The sequence below is a fragment of the Contarinia nasturtii genome, unplaced genomic scaffold (genome assembly GCF_009176525.2).
Source record: "Contarinia nasturtii isolate CC-2019 unplaced genomic scaffold, AAFC_CNas_1.1 Cnas_scaffold_1371, whole genome shotgun sequence".
NCBI lineage: Eukaryota > Metazoa > Arthropoda > Insecta > Diptera > Cecidomyiidae > Contarinia > Contarinia nasturtii.
Genome location: NW_022198708.1, coordinates 1962663 through 1979545, shown reverse-complemented (window position 1 = coordinate 1979545; position 16883 = coordinate 1962663). Strand labels below are relative to the sequence as shown.

Here is a 16883-nt window from a genome sequence, read left to right as displayed (position 1 = left end):
CTTCTCTGTTTAATAATGGTAGTATATTATTAAAGTGTTAACAAATATTTGAGCTAATTGCATTAATTTCTAAACTCTATGACACTTTCTGTTTAAACATAGTTCATAATGATCGGTAAGTGGTTTCGAATCGTTTTCGAATAATTTTTCTAATTTTAAATTGTATGCTTTTTTATCATTCCCATTCAATTGCGTTTTGATTATTATTTTTGTTGTTCATTTTTTGTTTGCTCTTTCGCAAGTGTGTGTGTGTGTTTTCATATAGAACCTGCGTTAGACCATTCGAAAACCATTATATATCATGAATCATCTTAGTTTCGCATTCAATAATGCTAAAAGCGTAATCATAAATTCACATTTTTTTTTTGCTCTCTTGCATTTTAGTTTGTTTTATATAGTCTGAACTTATATTCCACTCTTTGTCTCTATGTACAGCAAAATATTTCCTCCAATTCAATTGATTAATTTACTTTTTATATATTTTTTTTTTATGTTATTGATTCGTAAATGTTAACTTGTTCTTAAAATATCATTCGATATATTTAATTTGTGTATGTGTTTGTTTTTCTGTTCTCATTTAATATTCTCTGTCTTTTCCTTAGGTTTTTTTTTTTGGTATCCGATTTTCGGAACAAAAAAAAATCATCTATTTAGCTAGTTTAATTTTAGCTAATTGGTTCTTGACAATGCTACATCGTCTACGTCGCTTTGAATTTTAAGGTTCGAATTAAAAGTACCATCTATTGTTCGTATTCGCTGTTGCGAGATCTGATAAAAACGATTATTTTCAAGCACATAGAAATTTGGTGAGGAACTTTAACTGGCAACTGCTTTACATACATACATACACATAACATATACATGACAATATAGATATATATTTTATATAAAAAAGAAATTTGGAAGGTTCTTATTCAGCATAAATATCATGGTGCCCTCAATTGACTGACACTGAATCAGTTGATTTTCATTCGCATTTATTCAATTGAATAATTCGGAGAATGTCGATAGAAGACAGGTTTCGAACATCTATCAAATATTTGATTGTTACTGTATAGAGCCTGTTCGTTACTCTCTATTGCTCATTATAATGAAAATCAGTAGTGTGACACAAAATCAAATACACCATATTTTATGTTCGAATCATGGACAATTCTCCAATGGAAACTGAAATCGTGAAAAAAGTGATTTGGAACGAGAAAAAAACGGGCAACAAATAATCTTGAGAGAGAAAGAGACAGAAAAAAAATTAATGTGTTGCGATGCGCTGCATTTGGAATCACATTGATTTTAATCGAAACACGGAAATTACAAATATTTCGAAATGTAACTGAATATCGTGTATAAATTACCGATACATCCGAAACACTTTGTTGAAAACGGAAAGAAAAATAGAACTAAATTACTCAACACAAATGATTAATGATTTCTGTTGAAAAATGGACAATGATTTAATGTCTTGTCGTTGGTTGTCAGCACTTTCTTTGTTTCATTTTGGCTGCATTCAATTCTATCACGAAATCACATAATTCCAAGAGTAACGAATTAGTGAGTACGCTTTTTCTTTTTTGTTTCCTCCCTCTCTCGTGAATTTGCTTTTAATTTTTTTTTACCAATTTGATTGGTTTGTATTTTAATTAAGATTCTTAATTTTTTTTCTCCTTTATTTCGTGTTTAGAATTATAACGCTTAGTTTGCTAAAAGTTTGGAATTTAATTTACAAATTGAGATAATAATTGTGTGGTTTGTGCCGGTTCATTTTCTATTTGCCCTCGATATTGACTGCATCGGCTCATTTAATCAAATTCACAATGCAATTTCAATTTATATTTTTTTCTCTATGTTCGGTCAAAGATTTCTATGCTCTCATTTTATATTCCCGGTTAAATTTCCGTTGATTTTTTTCTTTGGAAAATCCAAGGGAGCTTCATATTCACGTTCAAGTGAAATTGCATTGAATTTGCAATAACAAATTTTGTAGACTTCCCATCACTCTGTTCTTTTCTTTTCACTCACTTTCTTCATCGGTCCTTGTTTGGTTCTTCAACCGCTTTGTTGTGTTATTGTGTTGCGTAATGTGGAAAATGTTGAGAAAATGGTATCATCACTTTACAGTAAATGAATTCTCTAGACTGCGGACAGTATCATGAAATCAACAAAATTAAATGGAAACTATGCATATTAAAATTATGCTGTCATGATGATGTCTTCTTTGCAAAATCTACTTTAATAATGTTGGGCCGGGTTTTTTTTTTTCAAACCAAGCGTTCAGGATCGCATACATTTATGCGATAGATTGAATGATGCATGCATCATTTCATGCGCATCAAATAACGCTAACGCTGTCGTTGTACGTGCGGATCTAGTAGCACACGACGGTCTTGCTTTATTGAACATTCACATCATTACGTGTATCATATAAGCACGTGGTGCGCTGTCAGGTCCGTACTCATAGCGACATCGTTAGCGTTGTGTTTGCGTTATTTGATTCGCATCAAACGATGCATGCATCATTCAATGTATCGCATAAATGTATGCGATCCTGAACGCTTGTTTCAAACCATCTCATTCTAACATAGTCTATTTCTTTCATTCTTGCTTTGTGTATCAAACACTTTGTGTCTCATTTCACTTGCTCTTACAGCAATTTATTTTGGCGAACTTTGTTGTTGCTGTGCCACCAAATGTGGAATGTAAGAAAAAGAAGAAAACAAAAATAACGCTCATAATGCGAAGTACAGAAGTGAAGTAAAAATTTGGTGCATTTTTTTGCAATTTTTCTCTCGGCGGAGCATCTCAACACACAAAAAAAAATTGTCGTAAACACAAAAAAAAAAATGATTCGTTGTAGAAATTGTATGAAGCGTATGCGGGTACTTGTTCAGATTTTTTTTTTCGTTTTTTTTTTTAATGCTTAAGGTGGCATAACGCAAAGCATGCTCAAAATTAATTCTCTGTATTTCCCGAATCCCTCACATAAACATTTTTTTTATGAATCATGCAGTTGACATTATGGAAAATAACGATGCTTCATGACCCGATTCCGATCGAAATTTTGTGCAAACTGCGCTTTCTAGTTAATCAATTTGATCCTCAATAAACATTTTACAAATAGTGCGGGCTTCCAACTTCAAACAAAATATGAAGAACACTCAAACTGGACTCTTCATAAAGAACGAGAAAAAAAAACAAAGCAAAACATGAGATAAAAAAAAATCTGCCGCATAAGACAATCGAAATATGCAACAATAATAATTAAACGAAATACTTTGTAAATATGAAGAGAAAAAAAAGCTTTTGGCCGCTTGAACATAATTTTAAGAAGAATTTCCAACACACAAACTGTTTAAAAAGTCGAAGGTAGTTTCTGCCTGACTACCTGAAACCGCTTACCAATAATATTGCAACGCAAATAACAACTTCGTTTCATTCTTACTTTTCTCTTTTGATCTGTATTCGAGTCTTGGATGTGCTCATCTTTTGCACACATATTATCGTCGCGAAAAGTTTTTGGGATGGCCAAGGGAAAAGTTTTCAAAAGAATAAACAACAAAATGGAAAGAAAGATGAAACGAATAAAAGAGAGCGGCAAAATGAAGAGCAAATGAGAACGAAATAACGAAAAAGACGTAAAAACTAAAAAAAAAAAATAACGAGTCAAGTATAAAGTTTTATTGTGTGAAAGCACAATTTGGTTAGAAAAGAAAAATAGCTGCTTTGCCAATATGGGGGGAATTGTCTATCAAAAAACGATGAACGAAGAGATGAAAGAAGAAGAAGAGGAAAAAACGATGTATTCGACCCCAAAATTTAAAAAAATCAGCTCAAAAATCGTATAAAAGTAACGACAGTCCAATATGTTTGCCAGCGGGTCCGTGTGGTTATTAGAGCTATCTACTTCCATTTCTAATACCAACGACGAACCACATGACCGTCTCGGCAGAACGTTCAGTTACCACAAGCTGGTTGTTATTAATTTTATGCAATCATAGCAATTATAAATTTCTGCCCTCTCAATAATTAAAAATCTAATTCCAGCATGATTCTATTGCCGATGATTTCTCGTTTTTTGGCTTCAACATTTTTAATGATGCAAATACTGTTTAGTGCACATACAGTGCCGTCAGAAAGTTTGAGACCAAGCAAAAAAACGTCATACAATTTCATACAAATTGACGATGTTTTGGAGCAATATTTAATATATTTCAGAAAGAGCTAGGACTCATAATTTTTTGCACACTTATTGTTCTATTTACGGAGAGTAAACTAGTGAAGTTTTACCAAAAAATATCTACGCGTTTAAAAAATATCAAAATAAATGTGTCATTTTTCACACTTGAAAGTGCAAACCTCGGATATTTTTTAAACGCGTAGATATTTTTTGGTAAAACTTCACTGGTTTACTCTAAAAATTATGGGTCTAGCTATTTCCGAAATATATTAAATATTGCTCCAAAAAATCGTCAATTTTTATGAAATTGTATGAAAAAAATGAGCTTGGTCTCAAATTTTCTGACGGCACTGTACATATTATGCAAGTTGAAAGACTACGAGTATTTATGAGTGTAAAACGCGTTTTTAAGTTGAAGTGCGGAAGAACCGTTGAGGAAGTGTGAGAAAAAAATACACGTATATCGTAACCATGTTCCGCATACAAACACTGTCAACCTTGTGTCGCAACTCATTCACTTCAAAATCAAAAAGCATTACACTCATACGCGTTTTTGATGGTATATGTTCGTATGCCAATCATTTGCGCCACTTTCTGCTTTTCTCTCATTTCTCCCACCTCTCTTGCTCTATCTATCTTTCATTCGTATTATGGAAATGTGTTCCGAGGCAAATACTTTACTGACTCAGTGCAGCGAGAATGAATGTATTTTCTTATTATTTTATTACATTTTTTGATCATACACAAGTGTTGCAGACACATGACCGACACCAATATTGAAGTATTAAATTTAAATTCTGTCTCTCTACATATTTTTCCGTGTCCCAGATAATTATACTTGAACTATTCTCGAAGTTGAATTTAAAAGAGATGAAACTAACGAAAAAAAAATATTTCGATTATTGCACTTTTACCATCCATCTAGCACCATTCACTTCATCCACACACTAGTATATGTCTGCATCAATCTATGTATTTGATGCGCTTCTTTGTTGTCATTTTCTGTAGTCGTTTATCGTTTGTTATAGGGCCGAATTATCGCAAAAAGCTTCAATTTTTGCAACTTATATAACATGGGTAATGTCGTGCAGTTGTACAGTCGCGACAAACTAAATTTTGCGCGATATTGCAACATTCATTCAAACATTTCGATGACTTTTTGAACAACGGGCGTAATTTTGTTGCGCTTAGTAGTGAAATTTATGTGTCGTTTGAAGTTGTTGGTGTTTTTTTTTTAAACTTTTTAAGTTGTATTGTTTTTGTTGATTGCAGTATATGGTGCTTTTCAATTCGAATATTATGTACAAAAATATCAAAATTCACCATCGATTCGCGCTTTAAAAGACCAGAGACATGGTTCATTCATGCTTAAAACAAGAATATTCTCTTCATTGCAGCATGAACCGAAAAAAGATGTTGGAAAAACTATTCAAATACTTGAAATTTCCTGTCTACACTTAAAGAATAGGAAGTTGTCAAGAAGAGCCCCATACATACTTGTATTATATGTAATGTTATTTACGTACCAGATTTGTACGACCAAATTTAAGTGACAGTGCCGCATTGCTAACCATTGGCGATTTTTATCCATTTTATCAAAGTCGGTTCAACGATCGAATACAGCCAGGCTTCATAACGAACGAAGATATATGTATGAGCGCGTTCGATGGTGACTCGTCATGATTTTTTTCATTGTTTTTTTTTTTGTTGTTTATTTGCTTTTCATTGGAAAATGGTAAATATATTCGTAGTAGTTGATTTCATTGCTGCTGATCGTTCTCATCAGTCAATATACTCAAATTGAGGCACTCATTTCGAACCATGATTAACAAAAATATGGCTGCAATTCTATCTCACCTTATCTTTTTCTCATTCTTCTCTATGTATGTTTATCTCTTCTTTTCCCTTGGTAATTTTGGTATTTTGTACACATCATACTGTAAACATTTTTATTCAATACTGTCTAAACCTAACGTCCAAAGCGTACACAACGAAGACGGCCATTCTATCTTAAGTTATCATTGGCCATGAACAGCGGAACATTTTGTCTTGCAATAAAACTGCAATATCTTCAAATAAATTTTTTTTATATATATTTTTTATCATTTTATTGTTCGTTTGAAGTAAAATTCGCGCGTCGCAACTATCTAGTTTTGCTCTTTTGCACAGAGCCATTGCCAAAAATCTTAAAATTGGAATGTAAGAATGAAGGACCGTTACGCGATGTGTACGCTTCAGTTAAAATAAACGGTGATAAATATACGATTTTCAACAGTATGAAATCATCGTTATTGTTCGGGACATCTACCAACTGGCGTTTGGCCGGGCGCATATTCCGAACATTTTCGATCAATTGGTATTCTATCATCGTATAGTGTGGGCGCTTGCAGTATTATTCCAGCTGTACCCGCTAAAACCGCCAACGTGAATATCCATAAAAAGAGCCGATCTAAAACCATTGCTACGTATTTCCAATCTTCTTTCACCTAAAATAGATAAATGCGATTGCAAAAGAAAATGAAAGAGATAAATGTGGGATGAGAGCGAATGATGAGAATAAAATGAGATCGAAAAAAAAAAACGACGACGACGACAACAACAACAACAACGAATGAATAATCTTTGCGCTGGATTCAATGTGGCTGATGTCGCTTTTTCTGCTTAATGTTCATTCTCCGTCTCGCGAACGTTCTACGAGTCAAGCGTGCAATTTCATTTCTCCGAAGCGTAATTTTTGAGATACTCATAACCAATTGAAACAAGAGAGCTAAAAAAAATTGGTATCAGTGGAGAATGTTTTTTTTTTAATCAAAATAAAGATAGTTTTCTCACCGCTCCCATCATTTTCTCAAATTCTGTATTCTTATCACTGGAAGCTCACATTGTATACGTACATATACATCACCTGTACACCGGCGTTTGAGTGTTACACAAGTAGTAAAAGATATGCGGTGAGTGTAAGCAATGCTTTGGATTATGGTTTATTTTTTTGTTGAAGGCATTGCTTTGCATTCATAATACTGTAAATTCGATGGTTGCGATTTTGAAGAGGTGGTAAACCCTGAGTCGTATGAAAAAGTTTGCTTCCAAAGTATAACTAGTCTTACAAATAATAACAATAATAAAAGCAAAAAAAAACCGCCGTCGAAAAAGTAGCGTGTACGAGAGTGGGAGCGAAAGTGTTCGCGTGAAAATCGTTGTAAAAACGAAAACGAAATGACGCAACACATCGCTGAATAGCAACTACTTGGGCACCAGTTCGGAACTTTAGTAGCTAAAAAGCAATTCCACCTTTTTGCGCTTTATATATTGTTTTCAAAGAAAATCGGAAACTTTGTTGCTCAACAACATGAACACTGACACTCTTGGTCAACGCTTGCGGTGGACACTTTACCGTTGTTTGCCATTTACTTTTTACTTGTAAAAAAACAGTCAAAAATGTTGAATATTAAAGAAAAACCAGGAGAAGACTCTTGACGAAAGTGCTCCATCAAAATAATATTTTTTGTTCTGGTTGTTGTTGTTGTTGTTATGTACAGCAATAAACGAAGCTTGATTTTAATATTTAATGCGCTTACCTTTGTTGAATCCTCCAGCAATTTTGTATGTTCAGCAATAAATCGTACACAGAAGCAGCTGCGATGTATTTCTGGTGGGCATTTTGAGTGTGAAAAGGCTGGATTATTAATAATTGGACTTTTAATGCCGCCAGAGGCATTATCAATATCCGGCATATTTGATAAATCGTCTGACTCCGACTGTGGCATTGGCATAGAACCGTGAATTTGACAACTTCCAAACGGTCCAGATCGGCTTAAGCTGCTTATACATTAGTTTGTTCAAATGTTATTATTCGATTCAAACAATATGTGCCATTTCACGAAAACCGCATGAACACACAATGGTTAACACCACAACATTATCACCATTAAATTACGATTTTTGTTCAAATTATAGAATACGAGTTATTGAAGAAGGGTAAAAGAGAGAGAAAATAATTAATTTGTGATTAGAATTTTGCCAAACAATAGCGCAGCAATTATAAACATTAACGCAGCACTTTTTATTTCATTCAACTGCGCATTTCTTATGAAACATGCAATAGTAAACACTATATATATTTGAAATAAGAGGCCAAAGAGAAAAGAGCAATGAAACGAATTGAGAAAAATAAAGTTACCTTGTTGGTGTTAAATCATCCTTTGAATGTACCCGACTGAATTGTGAGCTTTGTTCCAAATGCGTTGTTGAATAATATGGATAAAAGCACACATGCGAATCGCCAAGCAATTTTCGACTGCAAATACGAATATATTTATGTGTATATAATATATAAATTCAATTCTAATGGATTACCAAAAAGTGCACAATACAAGATATGAAAGGATTAAAGAGGATGAACACAATTGAAAATTCCATAAATAAAATCGAAATGCAGACAAGACACATAATACAATTTTATTTTATTTTTTATATTAAAAAAAAAGAAAAAAGTTCAATGAAAAAATACACAGCGAGAGATAGAGAGAGAGAGAGTGGTGAATAATAATAACAAATAACCAAAAAGAATAATACATAAAAAGTGAGATAGAAAAGGTTGAATTGAACTTGTCAAGAACAAGAGTTAAAAGAACGAGAGAGAGAGAGAGCGCATGAGATATCTGAATGAATGTAATCAATTAAAATCAATTATTTACCTGGTTTCGAAATTGTACTGCGGTCTTTTGATAAACAACAATTTCGGTAAAAAGTTTATGAACACTTTTTTCACCCATGGCGCCATTCGATGCGTTTGCGGCGATCGAAAATGTACATTTAATCTACAAGCAAAAATAAACGATTTATTTATTTATTTATTTTAGTTGAAAAAAGCAAAATCTCAAAATAACATAGTAAGATATATATACTTACACAACGACTGTGACACAAATGCTGCAGCATCATAAATACATCCGATTGAATTTGGTCGACGACCAACCGAGCATCGTATACCATTAAAAAACATCATTCGGCAAATGAAATGAGCAAATTTAAAAGGAAAAAAGAGAACGACATAGAGAGAAGAAGAGAAAAAGAGAAAAAAATGGATACAAACATAAATAAACACACTAAAAATGATCCATTTGAAAATTTGCACTCAAATACAGATGTGATTTTCGTTTTGTTTCATGCATAAAATGTTTTTTTGAGTCTCATTCTTTATTTTTGGTTTTGCTTTCTACGGCACGAATGATACCAAAAATAAAAAAAAATAACAGACGTTGTTGTGATTGTTTGCATTGCGAACATATTTAAGTGATGGGACTTTGTGTGGCCCACTGACGAAAATAACGACAACGAAAAATGTTCTGTTAAATAAATACCAAAACAATACAGTTGAATTTAGTTCATTTATCATCAAGAATTATCTTATGGGACTGTGAAAAAAAGTATTTGTTTCTTCGGGCTGTCACTTTTTGTTTTTAGTCGTTTTTTGTTTGCACTCGCTCGATGTGCCTTCTAATCTGACAATCGCTTCTTTTTTTCGTTCAGGCTCAGATGATATGACAATAGCAATTCATTTATTTCGTCTTTCGACGCATCGAGAATCGATATGAGCGCGCAAAGCATTAAATAAAGTTGGATTATTAAGTTTGAAGTGTTAACGGGAATGACAGCTGAAGAGATGGCAATACGAATAAAAAAAAACAAGAAGACGACAAACAAACAAAAATAAACGCGCTGAAAAGATATGAGATAGATGTGGCCGCATAAGAAAATGATTGAACTTACGAACCCTTGTGAAAATAAAAGAACCAGTCAGGTTACAAATACATAAAGTTTACGCTACTCAAATTACTCGGCCAAATCGGCTTTGTTATCGCACCGATACTGAGCATCAAAAATGACAAACTATTTAAAAAAAAAAAACTACTAATAACCATAATCATAATGAATTGAATAGAGCTTTTGTGGGAAACATAAGCGACTAAGAAGAACAACTTCGACTAGTTATACCATTTTGTGGCACTTACTTCTTACTTTAACTGAAATCACAATTTTTGTATTGGATAATCAATTTCGTTGCGAAACAATTGAAAACATTGTCACGAGGGACGCGATTCGTATGATATTGTGGAAATGTGTCCCCGTTGAATTGAATTACACTGTGAACGCTGTGAATCAACGTAGGCGATCATAAATATATCGACTGCAATTCACATTATGGAATCGATGCAGACAACACAGTCTCACATGGTTGGATGAAACAGTGAGTTGTCGAATGAACAAAATGTCGCTATCTCTCATTTGTTTTTCATTCGCACAGTTTCAATACACTTTTCCTTTTTAGATTTTGATTTTTGTTTCGCCCATAGTTTTCTTCATCTTTTTGCTCTTACGTATTCTTTTCTATTTCGATATTGGGTTATCTGTGTATTTCAACAATCCCAATATGGTTTCAGTAATAACAATCGTACGTGAACGTATTGGAAATTATATGCTTCTTTTTTCGTGTTCACACTGTTTCGAGTGGATACTTGTGTGTTTGTGTTGATGTATATGAATGTGGTTTACTTGTATGTAGTGCTGATTGCGAGTTTCAGATAAAACATTTTTTTTTCTTCGGTTGTGATGGTTTTTACCATTGTTTTGCTAGCTATAACGAAACGTGCTCAATGAATATACAGATATCTTCGAAGATGCCAGCAAATAGTATTTTATAGCAGAATGGATAAATTGTTGCAACGCTTGGCTGATTACACATTCTATTTAATTCACGAATCGCCGAAAATTGCTGGATATTTTGCGTAAATGTTTTGTCGGATAAGAGACGAACTGGAATGAAATTTGAACTGAAAGCTCAAAATAAGCGCAAACGAACCAAAAATGAATGCAGAACATTGAACATTTCGCTTTGCCAACTAAAAATTAATTTGAGCGCTGCTTTAATAGCAAAGTTAATAGATATTTGTTCCACTTGGCTAAGTAAATAATGTTGTTGTTGTTTTTTTCGTTTGCTTTTTAGATGTTAGCATACATTCAAGATTCTGAAGATTCAAATAAATGAATTAGAGCAGTTATTTTCTCGATTTATAGCATTCAACGCACGCGCAAGTATAGTACATACCACCGGTGTTGCTGAGTGTGTTTGTGTGTTGAATTTGATTGTTATAATGTTGATGAGATGCGTTCTCGCACGTGCAATGTCAAAATGACATGCTTTGGTCGGTTAGCATAAATGTGAAAAGTAGAATGCTTAATTTTCTATTCAAACAGCTCGAAATGTGTTTTCTAATCAGAATTCACAAACACATTTCCATGATAAAAATTTGCGATGATTTTCCGTTTCATCACGACGATATGATTATTTTTTTTTACTGTTCGCATCGCACATAATATGTGTAATTTATTATGATGGGCAAAAGTGCGAGCAATGAAAACGATAACAACAACAACATTAACAACAAGATGAAAATGGCAAACCGAAAATGAAGCAAAGCAACAATTGTACGGCCAAACATTACAAACGACAGAAAGCGAGAATGAATGAAACCATATAGGACGAGCTAATATTACCACACAATTTGTGTAGTTTTGCTCTCTTGTTTTTCGATTTTCTTTGTGTTCATCTTCGCCGGCGTATCTGTTATTTCTTTAAGTTTTCCACGTAATTTCTTTTCCGTCTTTAGTCATACTGTTCATTGGCTTTTGTTTTGCTCACCAGAGCCATTTAGTCGTAATTTTTTTTAGATGATTCGTAAATGCAAACCACGTTCGATGGATTCACCCCATTGAGAAAAGTTTCATATTTGCCTTTCGTGACGTTTACTTAAAAATTTCTTTTCGCTTTCGTTGTTTCATTGTAACAATTTAGTGCATGCCACACTCACATTATTTTATATGTTCGCTTTCATTCGACCGCTATAATATTTTGTATTCAACCGAACACATACTGCCTGGCAAAATACCAAAACATATTAAACCACAATAAAAAAAAACTATTTATAGTTAACACATAAATATATAGAGTGAATGTCTTCCATCAACTACAAAAGAGAAGAAAATGATGATGAAGAACAAAATATTAATGAGCATAAAATTGAACAGACGAACGGACGAGACGTGTGCGTGTGGTTTTTTTTGTTCTGTGTTTACGGTTCAAATTTCCAATTGAACTTTTATCAGATTACATTTGAAATATCAAAATCTGATTACATTCGATGGATACGCTTTAACGACATTTCGATGTATTTCAAATGAAATCTGATTATTTTCCAACGGAAGCCGATTTCAGAACGATGGTCGTCGCAAACGGGAATAATTGCAACCGATTTATTGTGTATTCATACATGTCAATGCACAATAATGTTGTCAGGACACGCGAGAACGTCAACACGTATGCAATGAAAACGGCGTTTTTGGACGACGACAAAAACAGAAACAGTTCGGAGAGTGGAAATAAACGATTCAAAGCGAAAAAAAACAAACATTGAATGTCATTTCTGATGGAATTGTCCAAACACAAAATTGCACACGTTGCTATCAAGGTAAAAGCTTCAAAGGAATTATTTTAATCCTTTTAGCGAACGATGATTCTTCATTTGCTTTTAACTTTTATTTTGATCATATAACAACCTGTGGATATTTGAATTTTCCACTCAAAGCCTGTTTCCATCTTAAAACATCATCAAAAAATAAATCACATTTCGCGGCAAGCACGGCAAGTACTTTTGAAATATGATTGAATAGATGAAGTTCGTATAACTTATAGAAGTGAGAGAACACTACATTTCGACAATCATTCACTCACTTTATTTATATATTTCATCTATTCTTCGTGTACTTCTCGTTTTCATTTTTCGGTAATTTTCATGTTCATTCAACGAAGAAAAATCATTAAACGAAAGCATTGCGAGAATATTTTCAGCCCACTTTCTTAGGTCACCGAATAAATGAATGATCAACAGACGTGCAATATGGATTGTTGAGCGTTGAAATATAATTTACGGGCAAAGAAACCAATTTAAAATCACAGAAAACTTTTACACTCAAAAGAGAGAAAAAGAAGATGATAAAGTTTAATTTACCTGATGGAGACAAGTATCATAGCGAAAATCAAATATTTTCCCAGCAGAGGAACCACCAGCGATGTAGGCGGGATGATTTCAACAACCAGCAAGAAGAACACATGGAGACTAATAAGAATCGATATCGAAAGCGTTACCTGCAGAGAACATTCAAAATAAAATAAAAATGTTGTTAGCCCACAAGAGAAACCGAGGTGCAGCCCAAAATGCAGAAACGATGAATCAAATGAAAAAAAATACAACAACAACAACATGCGAGAATGACAAAATAATGGAAATTATAAAATACATGCATAAAACAAAGCACTTTTACACAAACCTTTCAAAACAACAACGAATATTTAAGTTTTGTTTAGGCAGATTGAGAAATAGCGCGAGTACGCAAAAGTAAATGAAACAAAAGCAAATGAAGAGCGGGTGAACGCAACGAAAGTGGAAAAGTACTTAAAAGTTAAAATCAAGTTGAAGTTATGTTGTCATTTAATGCAAATAGTGCTCCTAGTAAACGCTTCGTAACAAAAGCAAACGACGAAAGGCTGTGCAAAAGAAGTCAAACGAGAGAGAGAGAAAAAAAAAACGAACTAAATATGCAAAAAAAAAGGAACTGCGAATGTTTTAACGAGAAAATATGCACTTGTACCTTTTCACCAGAATCCGATGGCAAATAGAATGTTAGCACCGTTAAAAATGATATTCCCATGCATGGAATTATGATATTTACTGTGTAAAATAACGTTTTTCGTCGCATTGTTATGTTGAATGTGATGTCTAAGTACGGTTCATCGCAGCATGTGTAGAATTTTTCATTTCTGTGAATGACAAGTTTGTATTTATTTTCGTGTGCGTTTTTTGTTTGTCTTCTATTTCTCGAGTTGGTGGCTGCTGTGTCAAGGACTTGCATGAGGGTGTTCGCATTCGATTTTGATATACGAATGCGTTTGAGTTCGTGTGTGTGTGTCTTTGTATTTATGCTATGCATATTGTGAGAAAAAAATATATAGAAAAAACAGCACATTGGCTGGTCGAATTTTAGGAAAATTTATTGTTAAAACCAAGTGATACCGTGAAGAAAAATGCAATTTCCTTTTGCATCGTGGAAAATCGGTTGTGTAGAGCAACGTACAAATGGTTGAGGAGACAGTGAAAATTGAGGCAGTGAGTGAAAGTTGAAATGAAAATGGTTTCAGAATCATGGCTCTGCTAGTTTTTCATTGGCATTTTACATGGTTTTATATTCGCATAAACTTGAATTCAGCGAATTGGATGACTACTCAAATGTCCGCACATGAAAATATTTTTTCGTATGGAATATGTATATTTACTGTACCAAAGGTGTACTTCACTGTACCGAAAACCATTCGAAAGTGTACCACATAGTTTGGTCAATATCCGGAATCGAAAATATGGACATCTTCAATTTGCCGCAAATTTTTGTAATATTCATTTCTATTTGTCTTTTAGTGTTAAAAAATGATTGTACCCAAAGTGTACACTCCAAAAAACATAAATATGGGGGAATATTAACATTTTGTATGCGTATATGAACGAACGCGTCACTGAAAATTTATATCAGAACATTTCCAATTGGCTTACTTATGTTCACAATTGCTCGTTTCATATTTTTCATAGGTAAAGTTTTTTCAAACTAAACATCAAAAGACTTTGTCATGGGGAATTTACATTTTAACCATATTCTACGAAATCCTTATTTGCACATGTGCTTTTGTGTGTGTGTGTTTTAAATATTGTGTGTTTGGTGCTGTTTTTCTATTCGTATTTTTTTTATTTGCGTTTGTATACATTTTTTTTGTGTCTTTCCCGTTGGATCCTATTGTTCGTCAAATAGCGGTAGTTAGTTGACGGCTCCTGATTTCATGACATCAATTGCATTGTTGCATGTTGCATGATTTTATTCGAATGGAAAGACCAAACGAAAAGAAGATTTCATCGTACAGTTTCTACTACACACATTTATTCCAGGGGAAAATTACTTGAAACTATTTTTTGTTTGTTTCGTATGGTTAAGGCGACACATTTTCAAATGTAATACATTGCGAAGATAAGCTCCGTCTACTCCAAAGAATGCAATATTGCTTATCAAAACTAAACACAAAAGTTATTTTTTTTTGTTCAAATGGAACTTTGGCAAAAATGGTAATTAAAATTCTTTTTTCGCCTTATCTACAATCAATTTTCAATAAACAAAAACAATTGAATGATTTTCCCCTTTGATATTCCCATTTTAACCATATTCGTGAACATATGTTGGTTTTGTTTGCGTAATATTTTGAATTAGCTTTGGGCTTGCATACCAAAAATGCTTACATGTCACGATAGAAAATGTGACCAATTACTCTTTGGACATATTGTGACCTGCATATGGGTATGCTTTATTCATTGCAAATAAAGGTAATGTCGCAAAACAACTACTAGACTTGAATATAATTGCGCATCAAAATATTATTAAAATATATTATTTGTTGGGAATTCGAAGAATTATTGACAAAATATATGGTTGAGGTTGCATATACAGTATATAATACAGAGACACACGCACAAAGCGGATAAATTGTTTTAGATTTTAGAAGTGTGTATGAAAATGGACACTTACCGTACAGCTGGTACCTCTAAAATGTCCCACTCAACGGACATATAAAATTCAGATAAATCGACACCAAAGTCAACGATATTACTGCCAACTTGTTCGTCCATATGTCTTAGGTCCACCTGTTTGTTTTGACGGTTAGTTATTTTAGTGAATTTAAATTATGAGTTATAAAAACAAACAAAAACTAACATTTATGTGAATACGATGATGCTCTTAAATATTAATTGTTTTTTATTTCTCATTACTTCATTACTGTAAGCTACATTTTTATTTATGAAATAATGAAAGTGCAAAGACATGCAAAATTGGGCCATCATCCAAATAAGTTGATGGAAATGCAAACTAGTCACATGTTAAATGAACTATGTTGACCTGTTTTGAATGAGGAAAATCATACTGGCTACTCCTTGTCATACGGATTATTTTACATGCATATCTGCACGCATGCATTTCACCCAAAAATAAAAACAGAATCTGGGAAAAAATTATAAATTGTGCATTTAAAGTGAAACCAAACACTTTTTGTAGATCAACCATATTGGTTACATATAAACTAACAAAACCCATTTACATTTATATATACATGCATAGTTGGTATGGCATAACAAAGTTTGCGCAAAAGTGAAATTGAGAAATGTACTTGGATTTTAAAAACAATGATTCACCATTAAAGTTCAGTGTTTTGGCCATCGCACGAAAATTAACAGTGATATAACTAAAGTGTATACAATTACTAAGTCGCCATATAATACCATTTGATTGGATTGGATTATGATTTTATTGCGGTATTTTTCAGTTCTCTCATCTATTAACATACGCACGTACAATATTTCATTCTCATTTTTGCACATACACACACAGGCACCAGATCATCCCTCATAAACTTCTCATATGTTCGTCTGTTCGTTTGATGCTATCATTTCAGTGATTAATTGTTCCCAATTGCGTTCTAAATTCATTTCGATAGAACAAACTAATTTAAATTATGGTTACGGTTATCGTCTGTCAACCGATAGTTTTGCTTTCGTGTGTAAAA

At 33.2% G+C, this 16883-nt stretch overlaps 1 protein-coding gene across 4 annotated transcripts in view; it reads right to left on the bottom strand.

Annotated features, from left to right (window-relative positions):
• Window positions 1–603: 603 nt before the first annotated feature.
• Window positions 604–16883, bottom strand: part of LOC116345966 (acetylcholine receptor subunit alpha-like) — an 82189-nt gene continuing 65909 nt past the window's right edge. For all 4 annotated transcript variants that reach the window (XM_031775805.1, XM_031775801.1, XM_031775802.1 and 1 more), the window contains 8 exons: window positions 15851–15966; window positions 13880–14048; window positions 13240–13376; window positions 9083–9103; window positions 8869–8991; window positions 8352–8468; window positions 7750–7990; window positions 604–6657 (listed from right to left, as the gene is read on the bottom strand). In XM_031775805.1, coding sequence (XP_031631665.1) covers window positions 6460–6657; window positions 7750–7990; window positions 8352–8468; window positions 8869–8991; window positions 9083–9103; window positions 13240–13376; window positions 13880–14048; window positions 15851–15966 — 1122 coding nt within the window. In that variant the 3' untranslated portion in view covers window positions 604–6459. The remainder of the gene's footprint in view (window positions 6658–7749; window positions 7991–8351; window positions 8469–8868; window positions 8992–9082; window positions 9104–13239; window positions 13377–13879; window positions 14049–15850; window positions 15967–16883) is intronic.